The following is an 18707-nucleotide window of genomic DNA, read 5'->3' on the forward strand; positions in this document are numbered from 1 at the left end:
CCAGAACACTGTTTGAAGCTAGAAAGGTGGCAGGGTCCGCCACATATAAACAAAGTAAAACAGTATGATACTGTGTTGTCCTTTAGGGTCAGTTTGTTTATCCAGTCACGAAAATGACGAGTTGTTGAATTGGTTTGTTTAGGCATAAAAAATGTTCTCTTCAGATTACAATTCCATCCCCAAAACTACATACTGCACCTTTAATATAGTAATTAGTGAGTAAGTGATATTGCAGCTGGTAAAGATTTGGCTAATTTCAACTACTTTATACAAGCTGACTGCCAGGTAGATTGTGAATTTCCCCCAAGGATCAGTAAAGTCTTATCTTAACCTATAATACATCATGATTTACCTGTTAATTGTATTTTGCATCATTACCCTGAACTGGTGACTAAAGTTATTCAATAACTGTAGTGGAGTAGAAAGTACAATATTTCCCTCTCAAATGTAATGGAGTATAAATAGAAAGTATACAATGGGAGTACTCAAGTAAAAAAAACTTTTAAAAAAACTAAATGTACCTACCTGCTATTATGGTACAGTGCTTCAGTAAATTTGCTAAGGTGCTTTGCATCACTGGTTTCAGAGATCCACTACAGAAAAAGACAAATTACTCCAGGTTGAAAAAGTTGGTGTAATACAATGAAAGTTCATATGATATATATCTGTAATTGGTTTCCCTACAGAATTCAAAATAAGTCAATTAAGCCAATTTCTGTGGTTAAGTTTATTCAATGTTTATTTAAGAGTTCTGACAGGGATTTAGGCTTCTCTAATTAAACCCAAACATTAGTGAAATCATTATACAGGACAACATATTGTACATTTCTTTGTTAGTGAATGACTTTTGGGCTTTTTTGTTCTTGTATAAATCATACAACATATAAAATATGTAATATTCTCATTATCATTGTAATTTCTGTATTTTGTCACCTTCATCATATGTACAAGCCCAGCTTGTGGCAGGGGGAAGGATTGCAGCTTCAATACTTTACTACATATTGGGCTTTAATAAGGTTAGAAGAGAAGGTAAAAATCATTTTTAATTTTATTTAAAGCAGCTATCATAAATATGTTTTATAATAACAGTGGAAACAAGCTCATAAAACCAGCTGTACCATACCTGCTCAGCACCAACCAGCAGACAGTAGCCAGATATTTCCCTTAAGAGAAGGTAGAGACCAAAAACAGAGCTAAAAGAGTCAAAATTGGATTCATTTTTGTAGTAGTAGAAAGAAGCACAACTCCAAATGAATGATAACGTTGCACTGTAAATAAGCAACTGTTCACTATATCTACTTAAAATATGATATACAATAGTCTGCTGCCCCCAGGTCACAAGTGCGGGTTTACATTTCTTGCAGTTCTTAGTATTTCAAAGCCCACACACATGATGAGGAAGGATGTCAATTCAAGAAAGGGATAATCAAGAGTAAAAGTAAAAGAGCAGACATGCAATGATAAAGAAAAGTAACTGGTCAGAAAAATGGTCAAACAATGAGTTGCAGTAGCAGAGAGGGGAAGTAAATAAACACAAATCAAGACAGACCACGAGAGATGACAAGCAAATAAACAGATAAGGTAACAGACACAGGATCAGTGAGAGAGTTAAGATAGGTTAAAGTGTTTGTTAAAGGCTCTATCGGTCCCTGTGGACTGAGGCTTGAAGAGCTGAATAATGTATGTCCGCTCCCGGAGTAATGAAGTGGAAGTGATAGGGAGGAATACGGCTGGCCTCTCAGGGCTCAGCGCAAACTGTACACACTCTTAAGAGCTGCCTGTAGCCTAAACCTGTCTCCCTCTCTGCCTCTGTCTGTCTCCGTCCACTTCTTTCACACACACACACACACACACACACACACACACACACACACACACACACACACACACACACACACACACACACTTCACACACACACACTGCACAGCGGCTAAGAGGGTTAGCTTGTCTCTGTTCCCTTATCCTACATCATTGATGAGGAAGACCAGGGCATTTATAGTATCCTACTCAGAGTTCAGCAGCTCCAGATCTTCCATGAGGCTCTTATTAGACAGGAGCAGAGGAGCAGCAGATAGCATGGCTGCTGCTCGGTGGTCAGACAGGCACTCGGTGTTGGCAGCCTTGTTTGTGGATCAGGCTGAGCCTGGTTCGCGCTTGTACTCGGTTGGTGCTATTGTGCTTAACAAGAGGCAGCCGCTGTAGGCCATGTCTTGTGTTGGGAAAGAAAGGGCTATTTTCTTCCTCATGATCCATTTATTGCTTGTCCTCCTCCGTCCTCTCCTTTCTCTCTGAATATCTCTCCTTTTCTAACAGAGCAGAAGCTTGACAAAAAAAAAAAGGTGGAAAAGTTACCTTGTGTTACCCCTGTGTTCATTTGTCTGATGGTGCACTGCAAGCAGAGGAAGTCTTGCATGGAAACCACTTTTCCCCTCATTTTGTTTCACTTGACTTCAGAGCACCTTAAGATAGCATACTATCTGCTTTACTGTCTTATCTTTTATTGTTTCAGTTTTATAAAGAGGATGACAGGTTGCTCCAATTCCGCTAAAAATGCAGAGGGAATTTGTTTTGGTGAAACATCTGCAAGCTCCGTCATTAAAATGGCTAACTCCCCGCAAAAAAAGGTAAAAGGTAGCATGTTGAGTTAGCAACCACGTTAGGAAAATGAACATGTTTTGAAAAATGCTAACATACAGATGAGAATGAGTCAATAGTTAGATGAGAAGATTCACAATGCTCTCATATTTGTCTGGAAAAATGTAAAGCTACAACCAGCAGCAGGTTAGCTTAGCTTAGCACAAAGGAGGAGGAGCTGACCTCCGTCGTCAGGTGTTTATGTACTGAAATGCTGACCGCTGACCGGAGCTGAAGAGGAAATTTACTTTACTGCATGACTGACAATACAGAGAGGAGAAGGAAAAAGAAGAGAAAGAACCGGAGTCTCTGGTGAGTGCTGAATTCAGTGAGAGTTGACCTGAATTTAAACACTCAGGCAAACACACCCTCGATGTGAGCAGTCGCTCATCAAACTCGCTTTGTTGGTGGTGAATACGCCATTAAACCACCACCATTACTCATAAAGACCTGTTTGATGTGACTCAGGCACTAGTGTCAACACACGAGGTGATGTTTTTAAAGGTTTATTCACATTAAGTCTCGTTTGTCTACATTCGTATCCAGGAAGTAGTGAAGGGCTTTCAACTGAAATGCTCCATTACCTTGAGTAAAGGTATGGATTTCTCTGGGTTTGAACATTGTTAGAAACTTTTGGGATAATGTAAGTACACAACTCATCAAATTACATAACAAAGGTCAAGTTATGTGATGTCAAATTATTACATATTAATTCTTTAACAAACGTGCTGATAGGAGGATTTTGTTACCTTTGGACGGTGCCAAGGTTTACCCTTGTTTCCAGTCATTTTGCTAAGCTAAGCTAACCAGCTGAACAGATATGAGAGTGAATAAGGTGAGAAAAATGTGTCTTTTCCCAAATATCAACCTGTTCCTTCAATTTTTTCAACTAGGTGACTATTCATGGAACCATTTCCTCTCCACACTGACAAAGACTGCCTTATCCAAAAGAGGCTTGAGAAACAATAGTCGTGTTCGAAGCTCTCTCGCTTCAATTTGTGCCCTTCAGCACCACCCGCTGATACATTCTTTCAAGGTGAACTAGCTAAAGCCAAGACGAAGGCTCAAAAAGCATCTACATGTTAAACAGCGATTAAAATTGCATAGATTTCAGACTTTAAGGAAGAAAATATTCAAATGCGGCGCACTGTGATTGAAGGAACTTGTGATTGGAGTTGTTTGGCCCTCTTTTCCAAACACTTTCTGCACTGCCGAGCCCTCCTCCTCCTCTCACATTAACATGCTTCTATCATTAACCCCATGCCCCACCTACTGCATAATAGCTAGAGCAGGATGCAGGAAGGAGAGGATGAGAATGTGTTTCCTTTCTTCTTCTTCTTCTTTTTTTTTTTTTCTTGAGGAGCATCTTGAATGAATGATTGATGCTAGGGGAGCGAGATCAGAAAGATATAATCACGGTCTAACGAACTCGGAGCCTTAAGAAATATATACTGGAGGAATGCCATAAATTTATAAACACACCGTATATTAATATATAAGTAGTCCATTGAATATTCAAAAAGAGGGAAATAACATAATCTATCCACCTCCATTCTTTCTTTTCGCCCAGGACGAAGGTAACAAAGGCTTGGAGGTTCAACCCTGCCCCTGCTCATTCATCTCCACCAAGTTATTTTCCCCATAAACTGAATAAAACCAAGATTAAACACACTCATGTTCATTGTCACTGGCTAAACAAATTGCCATTCTCTCTGAGTGACATGTGTTTTGTGTGAAGACGTGCAACGCCAGCGCGGGGAGATAACTTCATTTCCAAGCTTTGAGCACAGATGAGGGAGAGACAGTTAGTCCGTGTTCAGTATATGAGCACCTTTCACGGGACAAATGGAATGTCAATCAAGCGCCGGTACACAGATGCCTTCTCCCCGGTGGGGCCCGAGATGCTTTCTGGTGATGCAGCTCTGTTGTTCCAGCCCTACTCTGGGTGCACTGGGAATATTTTGTCCTTTTACCCCTCCACATCCCCTCGCTCCATTTCAGATCCCCTGACTATTAACGATTTCTTCTGCTCCCCAAGTTTGCCTCTTTCGGCCTTCCCTCCTTTCCACGTTCATTTCTTCATGCTGGAATCTTTAAAGTTTCTTATCCGACTTTCCTTTTGTTGCTTATATCTTCTTTCTGTCCATACCTCCCATGGATTTTCCCATTTTGATTCTCCTTTCCATTTCCTATGAAATAAGGGACCGTGTAAGAATTATTTGGATGGGGAGGGGGGATGATTCTCATATTTAATTTTATAAAAAAAACAAAAAACAATCAACATTTTCTTTTGACCCTCCCTTGACCTAGAAAAAAGACACAATACACTTGCCCCAAATATCTCAAAATATTTGATTTATGTAAAGAAGACCTGCTCCTAATCAGTCTCCTAAAAGTTACATTTAAATACAACAAACTTCTAACGGCAAACACATTTTTTACAGAAACATAATGCCACTGGATTACATTTTCTATACACACATCGGGGAATGTTATTAATTGAAGAAATACGGATACTAAATGTATCAGTAAAAAGTTGACTGAACAACATACTTAATTTGTTTTCCACTTAAAGGGGCACTACGTAGTTTTGGAAAAGAAATTCAAACTCAGAATTTTAATATTTACAATATTGTTGAGGTAACAATACAAACTCAGAAATATTTATTTTTTCCATAACTGAATAAACAAGCTGTTCTCAGAGGAAAATAAGGTCCCAGAACACTGTTTGAAGCTAGAAAGGTGGCAGGGCCCGCCACATATAAACAAAGTAAAACAGTATGAAATTGTGTTGTCCTTTAAGGTCAGTTTGTTTATTCAGTTTATTCAGTCATGAAAACAAAGAGAGTTTGTTTATTTAGTTTGTTTAGGCATAAAAATGAACCATAGGCATTTAATATGAACCTAAAGAAGCAACATTGTCATCATGAGCAATTTGGCAAATTAAAAAGTAGTGTTGGTGTAATGAAACGTAGCTGATCTGTGATTGGTGGGTTCAGAAAGAGCAACTGCTTTAAAAACTGTTGCTCTGCCTCCATTGAATGAAGTCCTGTAGGCTGTGACTTCCAACATCGTCAGTTGTGTAACTGGGAAAATGGGCGTGCTTGTCATCATCGATATAGATCACAAAACTGTGATGTTTATTGCAACTTTGGTGATATCTGCTACCTTCCGTTCAACACACAGCTCCACTTACTCACCGGAGCATCACAGCCTGTCTGTGGCGCAGTTGCCTTCAGTGTTGATGGGCTATGACTCATGACGTGGAAAGGGCAGCTACATCAGAGCCAAAGCAGCATATTTTTAAAAAATAATTTAACCCGTACCTTTCTTTGCTGATCCGATCTCTGACTCAAAATAATGATACAATCCAAACTATGAGTTTTGGGATCTATTGCATCTACAGTCTGTTACATTACAGTCTCTTTCCTTGGCTCTCATTATGCTCCATTTGGGCACGGTTGAGTCACAGTCGCAACACCCAGTGGTAAAATTCAGTATTACGGATCCAGTCTGGTATTTGGTTTACTGGTAACATCACACCAACATCACAATTGTTACATTGGCCCAACCTTTACCAAAACAGCAATCTTCCCCTAACATTAACTGCATTCTGATGTCTAAATCAAGCCCAACACGTTCTCACTCCCAATTCTTCAAATACAGCAGCTTGGTCAGTGGCCTTAAGCTTCAAACTATGATGCTCTTCCTACATATGCTAAATCTGGTTATACTTTCAAAATAAAGCTTTCTGACAAACACTTCACATATAACGACATATTATGACTTTTAGGTTAGGTTTAGGCACAAAAACTACTTGGTGAAGGTCAGGAAAAGCTCATACTTTAAGTTAAAATATCTATGTTCAGTCTCGTAACTTATGGATCGGAAGATGCACAAGTGACCTAAATCTTGTAAGGTACCGTGGGTTCGTGAGTATGTAACGTAACGTAACATAACGTAACGTAACGTAACGTAACGTAACGTAACGTAACGTAACGTAATGTAACGTAACGTACGTTATTTATGTATGCTGACTTACTTAACGTGACAAAAACAAATCAATCTTAAATCTTGGTCACAAGCTGGACACAAAGCTCGGCTTTCAAAAGGAAAGTCCATGACCCATCCAACCACCCAAACTCTTTATACTTCTGCACTAGAGAGGCACTTGTGTAGAGTGAGAATGGACAGACCACGCCACATAGTCTGTATGTTAACCCCGGACTCATGTGAAAAAATACTGAACATAATCCAGCCAGCAATTACGATTGTCACCACCCATTAATGGGAAAACAGTTTAGTTCTATATGAACATAAATCTAGCAGACAGGGATGCATCCTGCGGACCACTCTTTACAGTTGGAGACATTCCTTCCAGAGACAGACATATGTTGATAATTAACTAATATATATTTATAGTTATAGGGGCACTATGTAGTTTTGGAGAAGAAATTCAAAGTCAGAATTTCAATATTTATTATGTTAATGAGATTATAATAGAAACTCTACATAACTCTAAATATTTATTTTTTTCCATAACTGAATAAACAAGCTGCTCTCAGAGGAAAATAAGGTCCCAGGAACACTGTTTGAAGCTGGCAGGGTCCGCCACATATAAACATAAACAAATAAAGTAAAACAGTATGAAATTGTGCTGTCCTTTCGTTTGTTTATTCATTTTATTCAGTCATGAAAACAAAGAGTTTGTTTATTTAGTTTGTTCAGGCATTAAAAATCAGTCAATGAAGATCTTTCTCTTCTGAATGAAATGTCTTCCCCAAAACTACGTAGTGCAACTTTAAGTGGTCAGAAACGAATCTTATGCTCTTTTTCGGGGGGTAAATGTCAAGCTTGGTACTACCGCCAACGTAACCATATACTGTTAGCTTCTCACATCTGTTAAAACAATTTTGCCCAGCCCAAATATCAAACTCAGCCTATGTTTGTGATGTAACTATCTGATCAATTTTGATTTTTTTGCAATACATTTTTAAGAGTATATGGAATCTGGGATGAGAAAAAAAAAGAAAGAACCACAATAGCTCTCATTTAAAAAAAAATCAGACCAACCCCCCATCATCAAACACTCTTCTCTTCTCTGACCTCTCCCACTGATAATTTTCCAACAGTCCCTAACTCCTTTCCTCTCTGTCTATTATTTTTACCCCTAAAATTCTTTACTCCTGTTGTTTTTTTTGCACAGATCCAATTGTTTTTAACACACCATCCTCCCCATACCTTTTAAAAAATGAATGCACATCTAAAGGTGGGCTGAGAAGAAATTAAAGAAATGTCTCCACTTCAGCAGGACGGTTAAGACTGTTATTAAAAACATGACAAGCCATTCAGTTGGTAAAGGTGCTTACTCCAGGGAACCCACGGAGTGTTTATTCTTTGATTAATTTGCTTGGAGGAGACCTGAAATTTCCCCACTCATGAATACGTGGATGACAGGGAGATTTCTCCGTGGTGACAAGTTATCTAAACTACAGGGCAAAACGATTATGCTAATATCAGGTTGTAGTCATCAATCATCTCGTGTCAATGTGGTGTCAAGGCGTCACGTTCCTGATCCCCCCTCTGGCCATAGCACCGCGTGTGTGCAGGAGTGTGTGTGCATGCATGCAGCTGTGTGTGTGTTTATTTGGAAAAGGAGAATTGATCACACTCTCATTACGCCCGGGGACCTGCGCCTGCGCGGAGCTGCTTTCCTGGATAAGAGCTGAGAGGGAATTAATTAGGTGAGTTTCTTCATCTTGATATGAACACCGAGCTGCACACACACACACACACACACACACACACACACACACACACACACACACAGTCCGGGCTGACGTCAGAGAGACGCGCCTTAAAACCAAAGAGCGCATCACAGGGAGATGCATGGTTTGATCACGCACACACACACACACAGACACACACTCGCTTTGGATTGTAAGACAGCAGGGATACTGTAGAAGCTACAGCAGCTTGGTGAATGAGGCGGAACTGCGAGGACAGCCGAGAAGTTACTTTTAAAGACTGTTTTCGCGGCGCGTAAAATGGAAAGTGGTGCGTAAATGTCTGCGTGGTCCCCATTTGGATAAGCTGGTAGATGATATAAGAATTTTTAAAAACCTGAAAAGTTGGCAGCAACTCGCTCAGAACTAGTGTCAGAGGCAAAAGTCGACTCTTGGTACGGATGCTGTTGGATGTCGCCCCGGGTCTGCGCTCCTGCTTCTGTCTGTCTGATCTTCTTTGAGCCATGGCTTACTCTCCGCTGGGATACTCCTACTCCACCACACCGCAGGTACAGTCGATATTTGTGGCGGTTTTTTTTTATTTTGTCCTTAAAGTTATTGTAAATTCTAAATGATCGACTTTTATGATGGCAAAATATCCACAAAGGTGTCAGTTTTTGTGTTTATCTTCTCATAAAATGTGACTAAATCAGTGAGTGAACGGCAGCATCTGTTCTCAGAGCGTTTTCAACTTTTCTTGTTCTTTTTTAGAAAATCAGAAAACACAACGTTTTACATTTATTTATAAGAAACCACAAGAATAAAACAAACCAAAAAAAAAGAAGAAAGAAAGGATTGAAGAGCTCACCTTGTGCTGTACACTTAAGACTTTTTTGCAGAGTAAACTACTTCATACAGAATTTTATTAACTGGTTTTTCGCGTGTGTGGATACCACATTTAATATCTTTCATTGCATCCATGTAATGAGACAAATAAGATTAATTTTTGACCTTCTCGTTCCAAAGTTTCTGATGACCTCCGGCTCTCTGGCCGGCTGTTTGGAGCCGGGAACGCCTCCGTCACACCCGGTGCTGCGCTCCCCGAGCCACCAGCTCACCTCTGGCTCCGGCATTGGAGTCTACAGCGGCCCTTATCCGAAGAGCCAGGGTTACTATAACACCTGCACCAGCGACGCCACCGCTCTCTATTCAAGAGTAAGTTTCACGTTGTTAATGAGCCTTTATTTAGAAATGCGTAATTGCGCACAGGGACACACTGATATTGAGAGAAGGAAGAAAAGTTGAATTAGAGGAACACAAGTCAGATTTAAGTATCAAAGTGCATTCCTATATGTTGGAATATTTTAAGGATTCTTTTATTAATATCAAGTTTTTACCGATAATTTCAGGCGCCACTAGATCCCAAAGACGGAGCTTCATCTGTGCATGTGGGGACCTCTCAGACTGCCTCCTACTACCCCTATGAATATACATTTGGACAGTATCCCTATGACAGATATGGGTAAGTGAAGTTTGTGCTTTTATCTCCCTCTAATTAAACTTTATTTTCTCATCTAAAAACTGTAATATAAAATCAGACATCCTCGGTTAAGGACTGCTGGCTCCCTCATAAAAATATTCTTGGCGAGTCACCACTGTAGTGACCTCATTCTTTTATGTCTCTGCATCACTATATAAGCATTAACTCTAATCTCCTTACTGGGATTTAATGTCTAGAACGGGTACAAGGTTGCATGTGTGTTTTTTGTACATTGTGACGTCCTTACTGTGTCAAAAGTGAGGGAGGCCTTTCTTTCTAGAAAATGTCACGCACTTATTTTTGGTCCAACACAGCTGAATATGATTTGGATTGTTATAATCTGGCTCAGGTATTCCTGTACTGACGGTGCCTCCCGACGTAAAAATGCCACCCGAGAGACCACAAGCACCCTGAAGGCTTGGCTGCAGGAACACCAGAAGAACCCGTACCCCACGAAGGGAGAGAAGATAATGCTCGCCATCATCACCAGGATGACCCTCACACAGGCAGGTTTAAGCAAAAGATTACAGATTTAGTGCACTCAGGATGGCTACGTCCATTTCCTTGTGTTTTATTTACTTATTTTACACTTTCTCTGACACTTCTTTTGTTCCTTTAAGAAATTGTTTTACCCCTTCCTTCCCTTGTCCTCTCTTCACTCCTGTATGTGTCCTGTTCGTATGATTTTTTTTGTTCCTTTCTGACCTCATTCCCCTCCCTCCCTCAGGTCTCCACTTGGTTTGCAAATGCGCGCAGGAGGCTGAAGAAGGAGAACAAGGTGACGTGGTCACCGCGGGCGTGTAAAAGCTCTGATGACCGAGGCTGTGATGATGACAGTGACGAAGCTGAGAAGCCACTTAAAAATGACAAAGACCTTCCTGGTGAGCAGGAGCTAAATCAATCTGTCAGCACATTTTGCATGTTTCAAGGTTTGCTCAGAGTTCGATGAGCATGCACAGACTTAGTGTTATCTGTATGATGCATTATTGCAGATCAACAGTGTGCAGACCTGCAGAGTGACCTCGAGGACTTCGACCTGCTCGAGTCGGATGGTTCTGACTGTGAACCGAAGCCGCAGTTTCGTTCTGAGGACGATGGCGCAAACAAAAACACAGACCTCCCACATCTCACGCACAACCCAGACCCACTGCACGGAAAAGAGAGATTGTCCCCAGACTGCCCCAAACTCACACCGGTCCAACAGCAAAACAACGGCTTCTACCCTAATCCAGACCTTCGAAGTACGGACACCAAGCCGAAAATTTGGTCCATCGCCCACACTGCTGTGTCTTTGGATGCCAGCTTGCAGCCAGAATACCCTCCCTGTATGATGTCGTCGACCGGCTCCTCCTCGCCTGGGTATCCGTCAAATATGGCGCTGACAAAGGCAGAGAGGCAACAGGAATCGCCAGTCGCCACGCTCAGAGAGTGGGTGGACGGAGTTTTCCACGGTCCTCCTTTCCAACAGCCCAAACCAGCTGAGGTGTGGAAAGGCTTAAACGATGGCGTGATAGACAGCAGACAACCCGGACAGTCCTTTGAACTTGTTAGGTCTGCATCATCTTTGTAGTCCAACCAACACGTCGTCAACGGAATATTTCAAAGACTGCTGGACTTAAAACAAAAAGTCTATATTTTGTTGTTGTGACTTGACCGCTCGCTAAGCACCAGCCAACCTAGTTACTGTTGTCTCACCTGTCAAGCTTTCTATTCTCACACAGAACGTATGCAGTTTACCATCAAAACTTTTAGTAATTTTTTAAATAATGGGTTCTTAATTTCAGGCCTTTTAATTCTAGTCAACAACCGCCTGAAATGTTAAGTTTTGGTGCCAGATTTTACTAACTCTAGCTATCTTGCTAATTAAGATAACGTTATCTCAATGAGTCCATCAGAAAACCTGACTTTTTAATGTTTTGGCTCAATCTTGTGATGGGGTCTTAAATATGCGCTTGTTGGCTACATACATGATACTGTGCTAACTGACCGAGGCTATAAAGCTTCATGTCCCAGGCCAAAGGTCAGGATATAGTCACCAGCTGATGATCCATACAGAAAACTAACCAATGCATCTGGCAAATGTGACGCTATCTCACATAACGTTAGCTTGGAAATCCAGTAAAAAGCAGGACAGAGCTGCTAACGTTAGCCAAAACTTTCAAAGCATCCAGGTGTGACTTCTACACAGTGGGAAAACACAACACAGTGGATGCGATGGTCATGTAACGCAACAATGCAACCCCACAAATAACGTACTTCAGGCTAGTTAAGAAGAAGTTCACCCAAAAATGAAAATTCAGTCATTTTTTAGTCGCCCTCGAGCTGATGGAAATGTGGGGGAAGTTTCTTAGTGCATAAAACATTTCTGGAGCTTCACAGCAAAACAGCGTTGTAGAATTTTCGTAAACAACTGAAGTAGATGGGGACTTTTAAAATGTTAAAAAAAAACATAAAATGGCTCGGTACAACTCGTCTGGCAAAATTCAAGTCTCCAGAAACCTGGAGATCCCACATTGATTTGAAAAGACACCCGTTATAAAGCCAGAATCTTAACTGTAGCTGCTAAGCTAAAAGCTAAAAGCGCACACCCCGTCTGAAGTGGGTGCATGAGCTTGACCCTCGCATCAAGGGTGTAAATAATATCTTTTCAAATCAATTTGGGATCTTGGGGCTTCAGAGACTTGGATTTCCCCGGACAATCACTGTGGAGCTGTTTTTATGTTTTTTTTTTCCATTGTATTATGTTTTAAAACAAGTCCCCATCCGCTTCAGTTGTTCAGCAGAATGCTGGAAAGCTGTTTTGCTGCGAAGCACCAGAAATGTTTTTTGGACTACGAACCTCACTTTCTATCGGCATGGAGATGAGTACACAATGATGGGATTCTAATTTTTGGGTGAACTTATCCTTTAATGATGATTTCTGGTTACTGCAGGTAAGCTAGGTAGCCGGACATGCTAATTCAAACACACTGTTTGATCTACTTGTTAAACTTTTGCTCTTGAGTTTAGTGTTTGAGTGTATTGCAACTCAAAGCAGTGCTATGTACACCACTTCAATATGTGGAGAAATCCAAAGTTTGGCAGACCTGTGTGCCCAGTTACGGTTGCGTAGGGGTTTAGCGAACGGTCAGTTAACAATTTATGATCCTGTTTTGGCTTTTGGATAGGCCCTCACCCTTTTCCAACAGACAAACTCTTATGGGCCCCGTCAATGGTCAAATGTCTTCGAGCAACTGTCACCACACGTTCCTGCAGCAAGGTTGTACTGCTCTCACACATGAAAAATATACAATATTGTACACTTGCACTATAGCCTGCACATGCACTGAGTCACAAAAATAAAAGGTGTATTCCGTAACATGGGAAGTTCTCTGAATGTGCCCTCACATCAGCCGTCTGCTGTGCTGCAGCCGCTGCTATCACTTCAGATGATTGTTCAGGAATAGTGGAAAATACCTCCGCAGCTCTAGATCTGTGTGTGTGGGAGTGTTTGTGTGCGTGTGTGTGTTTTGAGGGAGTGAAAGGGGGGAAGTGGGTGGTATTCAGCCGTGACTAATGGAAACACACAGAGGAGGGTGCTGCTAAATTGTTAAATCGATGCCACTTCCACCTCGGCTCCAGATATAGCTGCAATCAGCGATGCGTCCCTTTTCATTAGGCGGCTTTTGACTTTGTCAACCTGGGACTGCAAGAAAATCCACCACGCACAAAATGCTTCATAAAACCTTTTAAGTAATTTTAAGTAAGTGTCACATCTTTATCCACTTCGGTGACTTTTTCATACAGCCAATAATAAGAAACATCATTGAAATAAACAGAGAAATATGGCTGGCATCATTAGGCCTAAATGTTTTTATGAAAAATGCATTTCCATCAACTTGAATTATTGAAGCAAACTTCTCAAATTTAGCAGTGAAAACATTTAAACCAACACTTTCCAAAACAAAGCACAACAAGAGACAGTGAGAAGTTATTTTTTCAGCCCCCGTCTTTCTCCTCCTCCTGTTTTTCGATTTAGGAAGAGTGATAAAGTATTTATCAGAACAGAGGAGGGATCTGCCTGGGCTTTGTATGGAATTAACCATTTCAGATTAAATAATTCAGGATGAATTCAACCGAGAATTTCATTCTGTTTCTGCCTCATAAATAAGTTAGATTTAAGATGATAAATAATGGCATCTGACTTCTTATTTCTGTAAAGTTTTCTTTCTTCCACTCGCTGTCCGACAGGATCTCATTGTGGCTGACTGCAAGTATATTTTTTTTACATTTTTTGCTCAAGCTTTTCCTTTTTTTGTATCCAAGTTTAATGTGCTGGAAATTATACAATTTTGTTTCCTTTTGACAAATCTTGAGGTGGGTTTGACTTCACAAGAAGAGGTGGCTGTGTCATGAAGGATATAGAATGGCAGTCAGATAAGAGGTTGACCCAGTGCTGAGTGGGGTTAAGAGATATAAGGTTATACTTGTTCGCACCCTGAGCTGTTTGAGACATGACTTGTCCCAGGGGTGCAGAGCATGGGGAAAACTGCAAAAGCACATATATACAATGCAATTTAGTGTTCAGCATAAAATCTGATCCAACTTTCATTCATAAAAGGTCCGTGCTCACTTGTTTTCAGTATTAAATCCAGTGTACTATCCTTATCTGTTTTTCAAAATAATGGCATTTTCTTAGAGAATCCCTCAAATCTGTACGGGTGTTTTGTACAATCATGTAATTATTTCACTCTCTTAAAATTCTCATTTAATCGATAATAAACTTAAAAGTTTTTGTTTAGTTTTACATTTTAATAGTCAAAGCAGGCCAAAACCTAAACTTTAAAAGTTAAGTAGAATTTTAGTTTAAAACAATCAACAGCCCAGTTAACTCAACAGTTTTGACAGTTTTGACGTTATGTTGAAGATGTCTGTGCATGGTGTTATGCTAGTTATGCTAACTAGCTTTTCCTAAGACACTTCCTTCCGATAGTAAACAACAGCCAGCCCTCCCAGCTCCCAGTGCAGGCAGAGTTGTAGAGCTAATAGAAGCGCTAGCTACATGGCTAGCTGAACTAACTTGCTTACGGTAGCTACAGTTAGCAGCAGTTAGCGATTACTCCGGTACTCTGCTGCCCCCTATTCGTTTGGAGTATGCCTTTAATAACTTAGGCAGTGAAAATGAGCTCTAACATACAACTTTTTTTTACAACTAACATATTACCAACTAAAAACAAATGTAAGTATGGGCTGGACATGGAGTAACTTTATCACTCATGTGGAGCATTTCTGACTACCTGGTCAATGTTCATCTCCTTTTGGTTTGTCCTGAGAAAAGTACCCGGCTGCTTTTTTTTCAGCTGCTTAATGCTCCTCTGTGCTCATCAGTCTGTCGTTACGTTTGCCTGTCTGCTGTTTAGTGGTTCGGGTCAGTTTTTAGAAACTTTAGAACTTTTCCCCTAAAAATAGCTGCAGCCAAAAAAGATTTTATGAGAGCGGACCAGTGAAGTTGTGGGTCTCAGGACGAGCTGTATGGATCCACGTTACGTTTTCTTTCACTTGTTTTTTTTACATTTTAAAACAAGTCCCCAGCTACTTCAGTTTTTACGCAGAATATTGCAACTCTGTTCTGCTGTGAAGCTCCAGAAATGTTTGGTGGACTACAAATCTTCACCTGACTTTCCATCAGGATGAGGGTGAGTAGATAATGAAAGCTGCATGACATTTTTTTGTTCATAATAGCTTTACAAACACTTTGACTGAGTTTAACTCATCTTTTATGTCGTTGTTTAACCTTTATTAAGCCTTTCTGTTGCTTTATTTGGATTAGTACAATTCTATAGTCTTATTAATGTTAATAAGAGTCATATAAGGACTTTAAAAGGCCTAATTACTATTAACTCATTATTATCACATGGATATTTTGTAAAGCGTAACCTAAACTACACCGAAAGGTTTTCCAAATCAACCCTCTTAGTGAGGTGTTGAGTGTAAAAATGGTGGTGTGAACTTTAAAATGAGTAAAGATGTAACGTCAAGTAGAATTATGACACAAAATACTGATTATGATTTACATTTCTTCCCGAGAGGGTGACCCTCCATCATCTCTCCAACTCTCTCTCCATCTTTCTCAGCTCACCTCTCACATTTCCCCCTCTTTACCCCTCCAGCCATCGCCCATCTCTTCTTCTTCTTTCGTCGTTTCCTTCCCATTCCCCGTCCTCCATATTCCCCCTCGTCTCTTCTCCTCCCCCACCTCCCACCCACCCCACCCTCCTTCCTTCCCTCCACTCATCTCACCTCACCTCTGTCTGCTCTCGACGTACAAGTGAGCCACTCAACAGCCAGTCTGACACGAAGGCCTGCTCCCTGGGCCATATAATGTGATTAAGCCTCAGTGTGTTGGTGTGCAGGTCGGGGAATGTTAGAGCCACTGTTTACTTGTCTGGCTCACATCACCGGGAATTATTTAGCCTTTTTAAGTCTCATGGGAGAATTGACGAAGGCTTGATAGGACTTTTTATTTCACTCCGAAGAGTAACCCATGAATGTTTTGCTTAAATGACCCGTTGATATTCTCCATTCTGCACTCTGTGACCCTTTTTCTCATTCACCTCTACTTTTCAAATTTCCAATGGAATGTCGGCACAGGAAGTATCGACAACTTCAAATTACTCCTCTCTGCACCATCCGTCTGACACCTATTTCCTTTCAACACCGTCTGTGTCTCTGTCACATACTCAACACACTCACACACACGCACACACACACACAGCCTGGCATACATATGCGCACAGTTCTAAGTCTCTTGCGTCTTGTCACACACACTTTGGTTTCCGGGCCTATCAAAGTGCTGAGTGCAAACTCTCTCCTCCAAAAACTGTCACATGTCGCCAGAGGTGTCTCGCTCCCTGCGGAAACCCTCTGAGCTCCTGGCACAAGAACAACTCATTATTTCCATGGTAAAGGTCAGGAGCTCTGTCACCTGACTCTAAAGTGGAGCTGAGTGGAGTTGCCCCCCCAGACAATGACCAAAGGTCAGTTTTCTGTTTTGCCTCTCATACAGTAAGTGTGGATAGGAGAAGCACGGGCTGCTCCCAGATCTGCCTGTGAGCTCCTTTTGGTCACAGTGGCTTCCAGACATGGAGGTTCAGATAATTGGCTGCAGGGAGCTCCATAATGAGCCTGAGGGCCTGTAATATGACACATCTTCAAGGAGAAATGTTTTAATAGGGCAATTACAGCGACGAGGAGGATGTTTTGTGTGGAGTGAGTGATTGTTGTGGAGGGGGCGCTGTGTTAAGGAATTCAATGGCATTTAACTCCATTATCTATTGTGTGGCTGAGATTTTCGATATGATCACAGTCTCATCTGAGCTTATTTTGGTCTGAATGTTCTGACCCAACAGTGCAGGTCATATTATGCTTAAGTGCAGTAAGAAAGTGGATAACTGGATGTAGCCACAGACCCCTCCAGTGATTTGACAGCTTAAGGTTGAACCCATGAATGAGTCCGTCTGCAAATTGGTCGAAATCCAGCTTTATGATCTGGAGTTACCTGACGTAGGTGATGTTAAAGAATATCCTCTGACTCCGGCTGATGCATTTAAGCAGCAGTGAATAATTAAACGGTGCGGTTAAATCCAGCACAAAAACACTGCGCTGTTTAATTCAGCACGATTCATATGCTCAGTTTCATCTGAAGATTTTGCCCCCGGCAATGCCTCCAACTCAACCAACCACCACCTCTGAACCACTCAGACTTACCAACCGCAAGAACCAACCAGTCAGCTCTCTGACACTGACCCGGCTCGTCTGCCTCATTTCAACAATACACCTCTCTCCCCTTCAATCATCCAAAGTGGTCTGACTATAGATGAGGTTAACTACAGCATAAGCCTCACTTCCAGGAGTCACCAGGGCCAATTATATCAGCCTGACTACTCTTCCCAACCTGAGCTCTATGGTGTGGAAAATGCAGTTCCACTGGCTGCATCACTGGGGACAGAACAGGCTAGTGCTGTCTGGAGCCTGAGCCAAGCGCAGGCCAATTTGGCATGCAGAGGTCTATGGAGAATAAGCCTGATGAAATATATATATGATCTTCTTCAAACATGTATTGTTCCGCGCTACTGTGTCTTATCAGGCTGGCTCCCTCCTGATGTCTTCCAGGCTTGGCAGAGCGAGACTCTACAGCGCAGATTGTGTGGGACCGATGCACAAGGAATGCTAAGGTCCTCCTTACAGTAAACAGCAGAGACGAGCCGTATCTTGCCTGCTTATTGATGAAAGCGAGTTCAAAGCAGCGCGATGGCAAGAAATCAGTTATTCATGTATGAGATGAATCCCACTCATGCAGATAACAATGGAGCTGAGGACACTGCTGAGGTGCAGTGCAGCTTTCATCAGCTGGTTTATGATAGTTCAGACCAATTAAAGCTTAAAACACACAAACCCTTTAATATACTCTCTAAAAAAACTGTTTGGATTGGGAGGTAAAACTTGAGTTTTATTGTAACAGCCTTCCACCGTTTGTGTACTTCACAGGACTGAACACATGTGCAGGACACTGCTGACCTCTGCCTGTCACACAGGGGAACTACACCCACCAGTTCTAACTGAATAACTAATCCAGTGTCCCAGAAATAGGCTGCATTCATGTGCAAGTCGTTGTTCCGACTTCAGTGTGTTCATGATGCATCAGCACGCAATGTGGGAGCAACGTGGACGATGATTTACATTTGACCACTCAGAGTGTTTAAACAACACATTGACAGCCATTTCCAGTATTTGAGTGACAAGGAAGAGCAAAGAAAACGGATCATGT

At 41.4% G+C, this 18707-nt stretch overlaps 1 protein-coding gene across 1 annotated transcript; it reads left to right on the forward strand.

Annotated features, from left to right (window-relative positions):
* Nucleotides 1-8885: 8885 nt before the first annotated feature.
* On the forward strand, nucleotides 8886-11471 carry irx4b (iroquois homeobox 4b). Its single transcript, XM_073463567.1, has 6 exons — nucleotides 8886-8930; nucleotides 9388-9576; nucleotides 9771-9883; nucleotides 10251-10407; nucleotides 10629-10782; nucleotides 10894-11471. The coding sequence occupies exons 1-6, from the start codon at nucleotides 8886-8888 to the stop codon at nucleotides 11469-11471; spliced, it is 1236 nt and encodes a 411-aa protein (XP_073319668.1).
* Nucleotides 11472-18707: the final 7236 nt, after the last annotated feature.

The sequence above is a fragment of the Pagrus major genome, chromosome 3 (assembly GCF_040436345.1).
Source record: "Pagrus major chromosome 3, Pma_NU_1.0".
Taxonomy (NCBI): domain Eukaryota; kingdom Metazoa; phylum Chordata; class Actinopteri; order Spariformes; family Sparidae; genus Pagrus; species Pagrus major.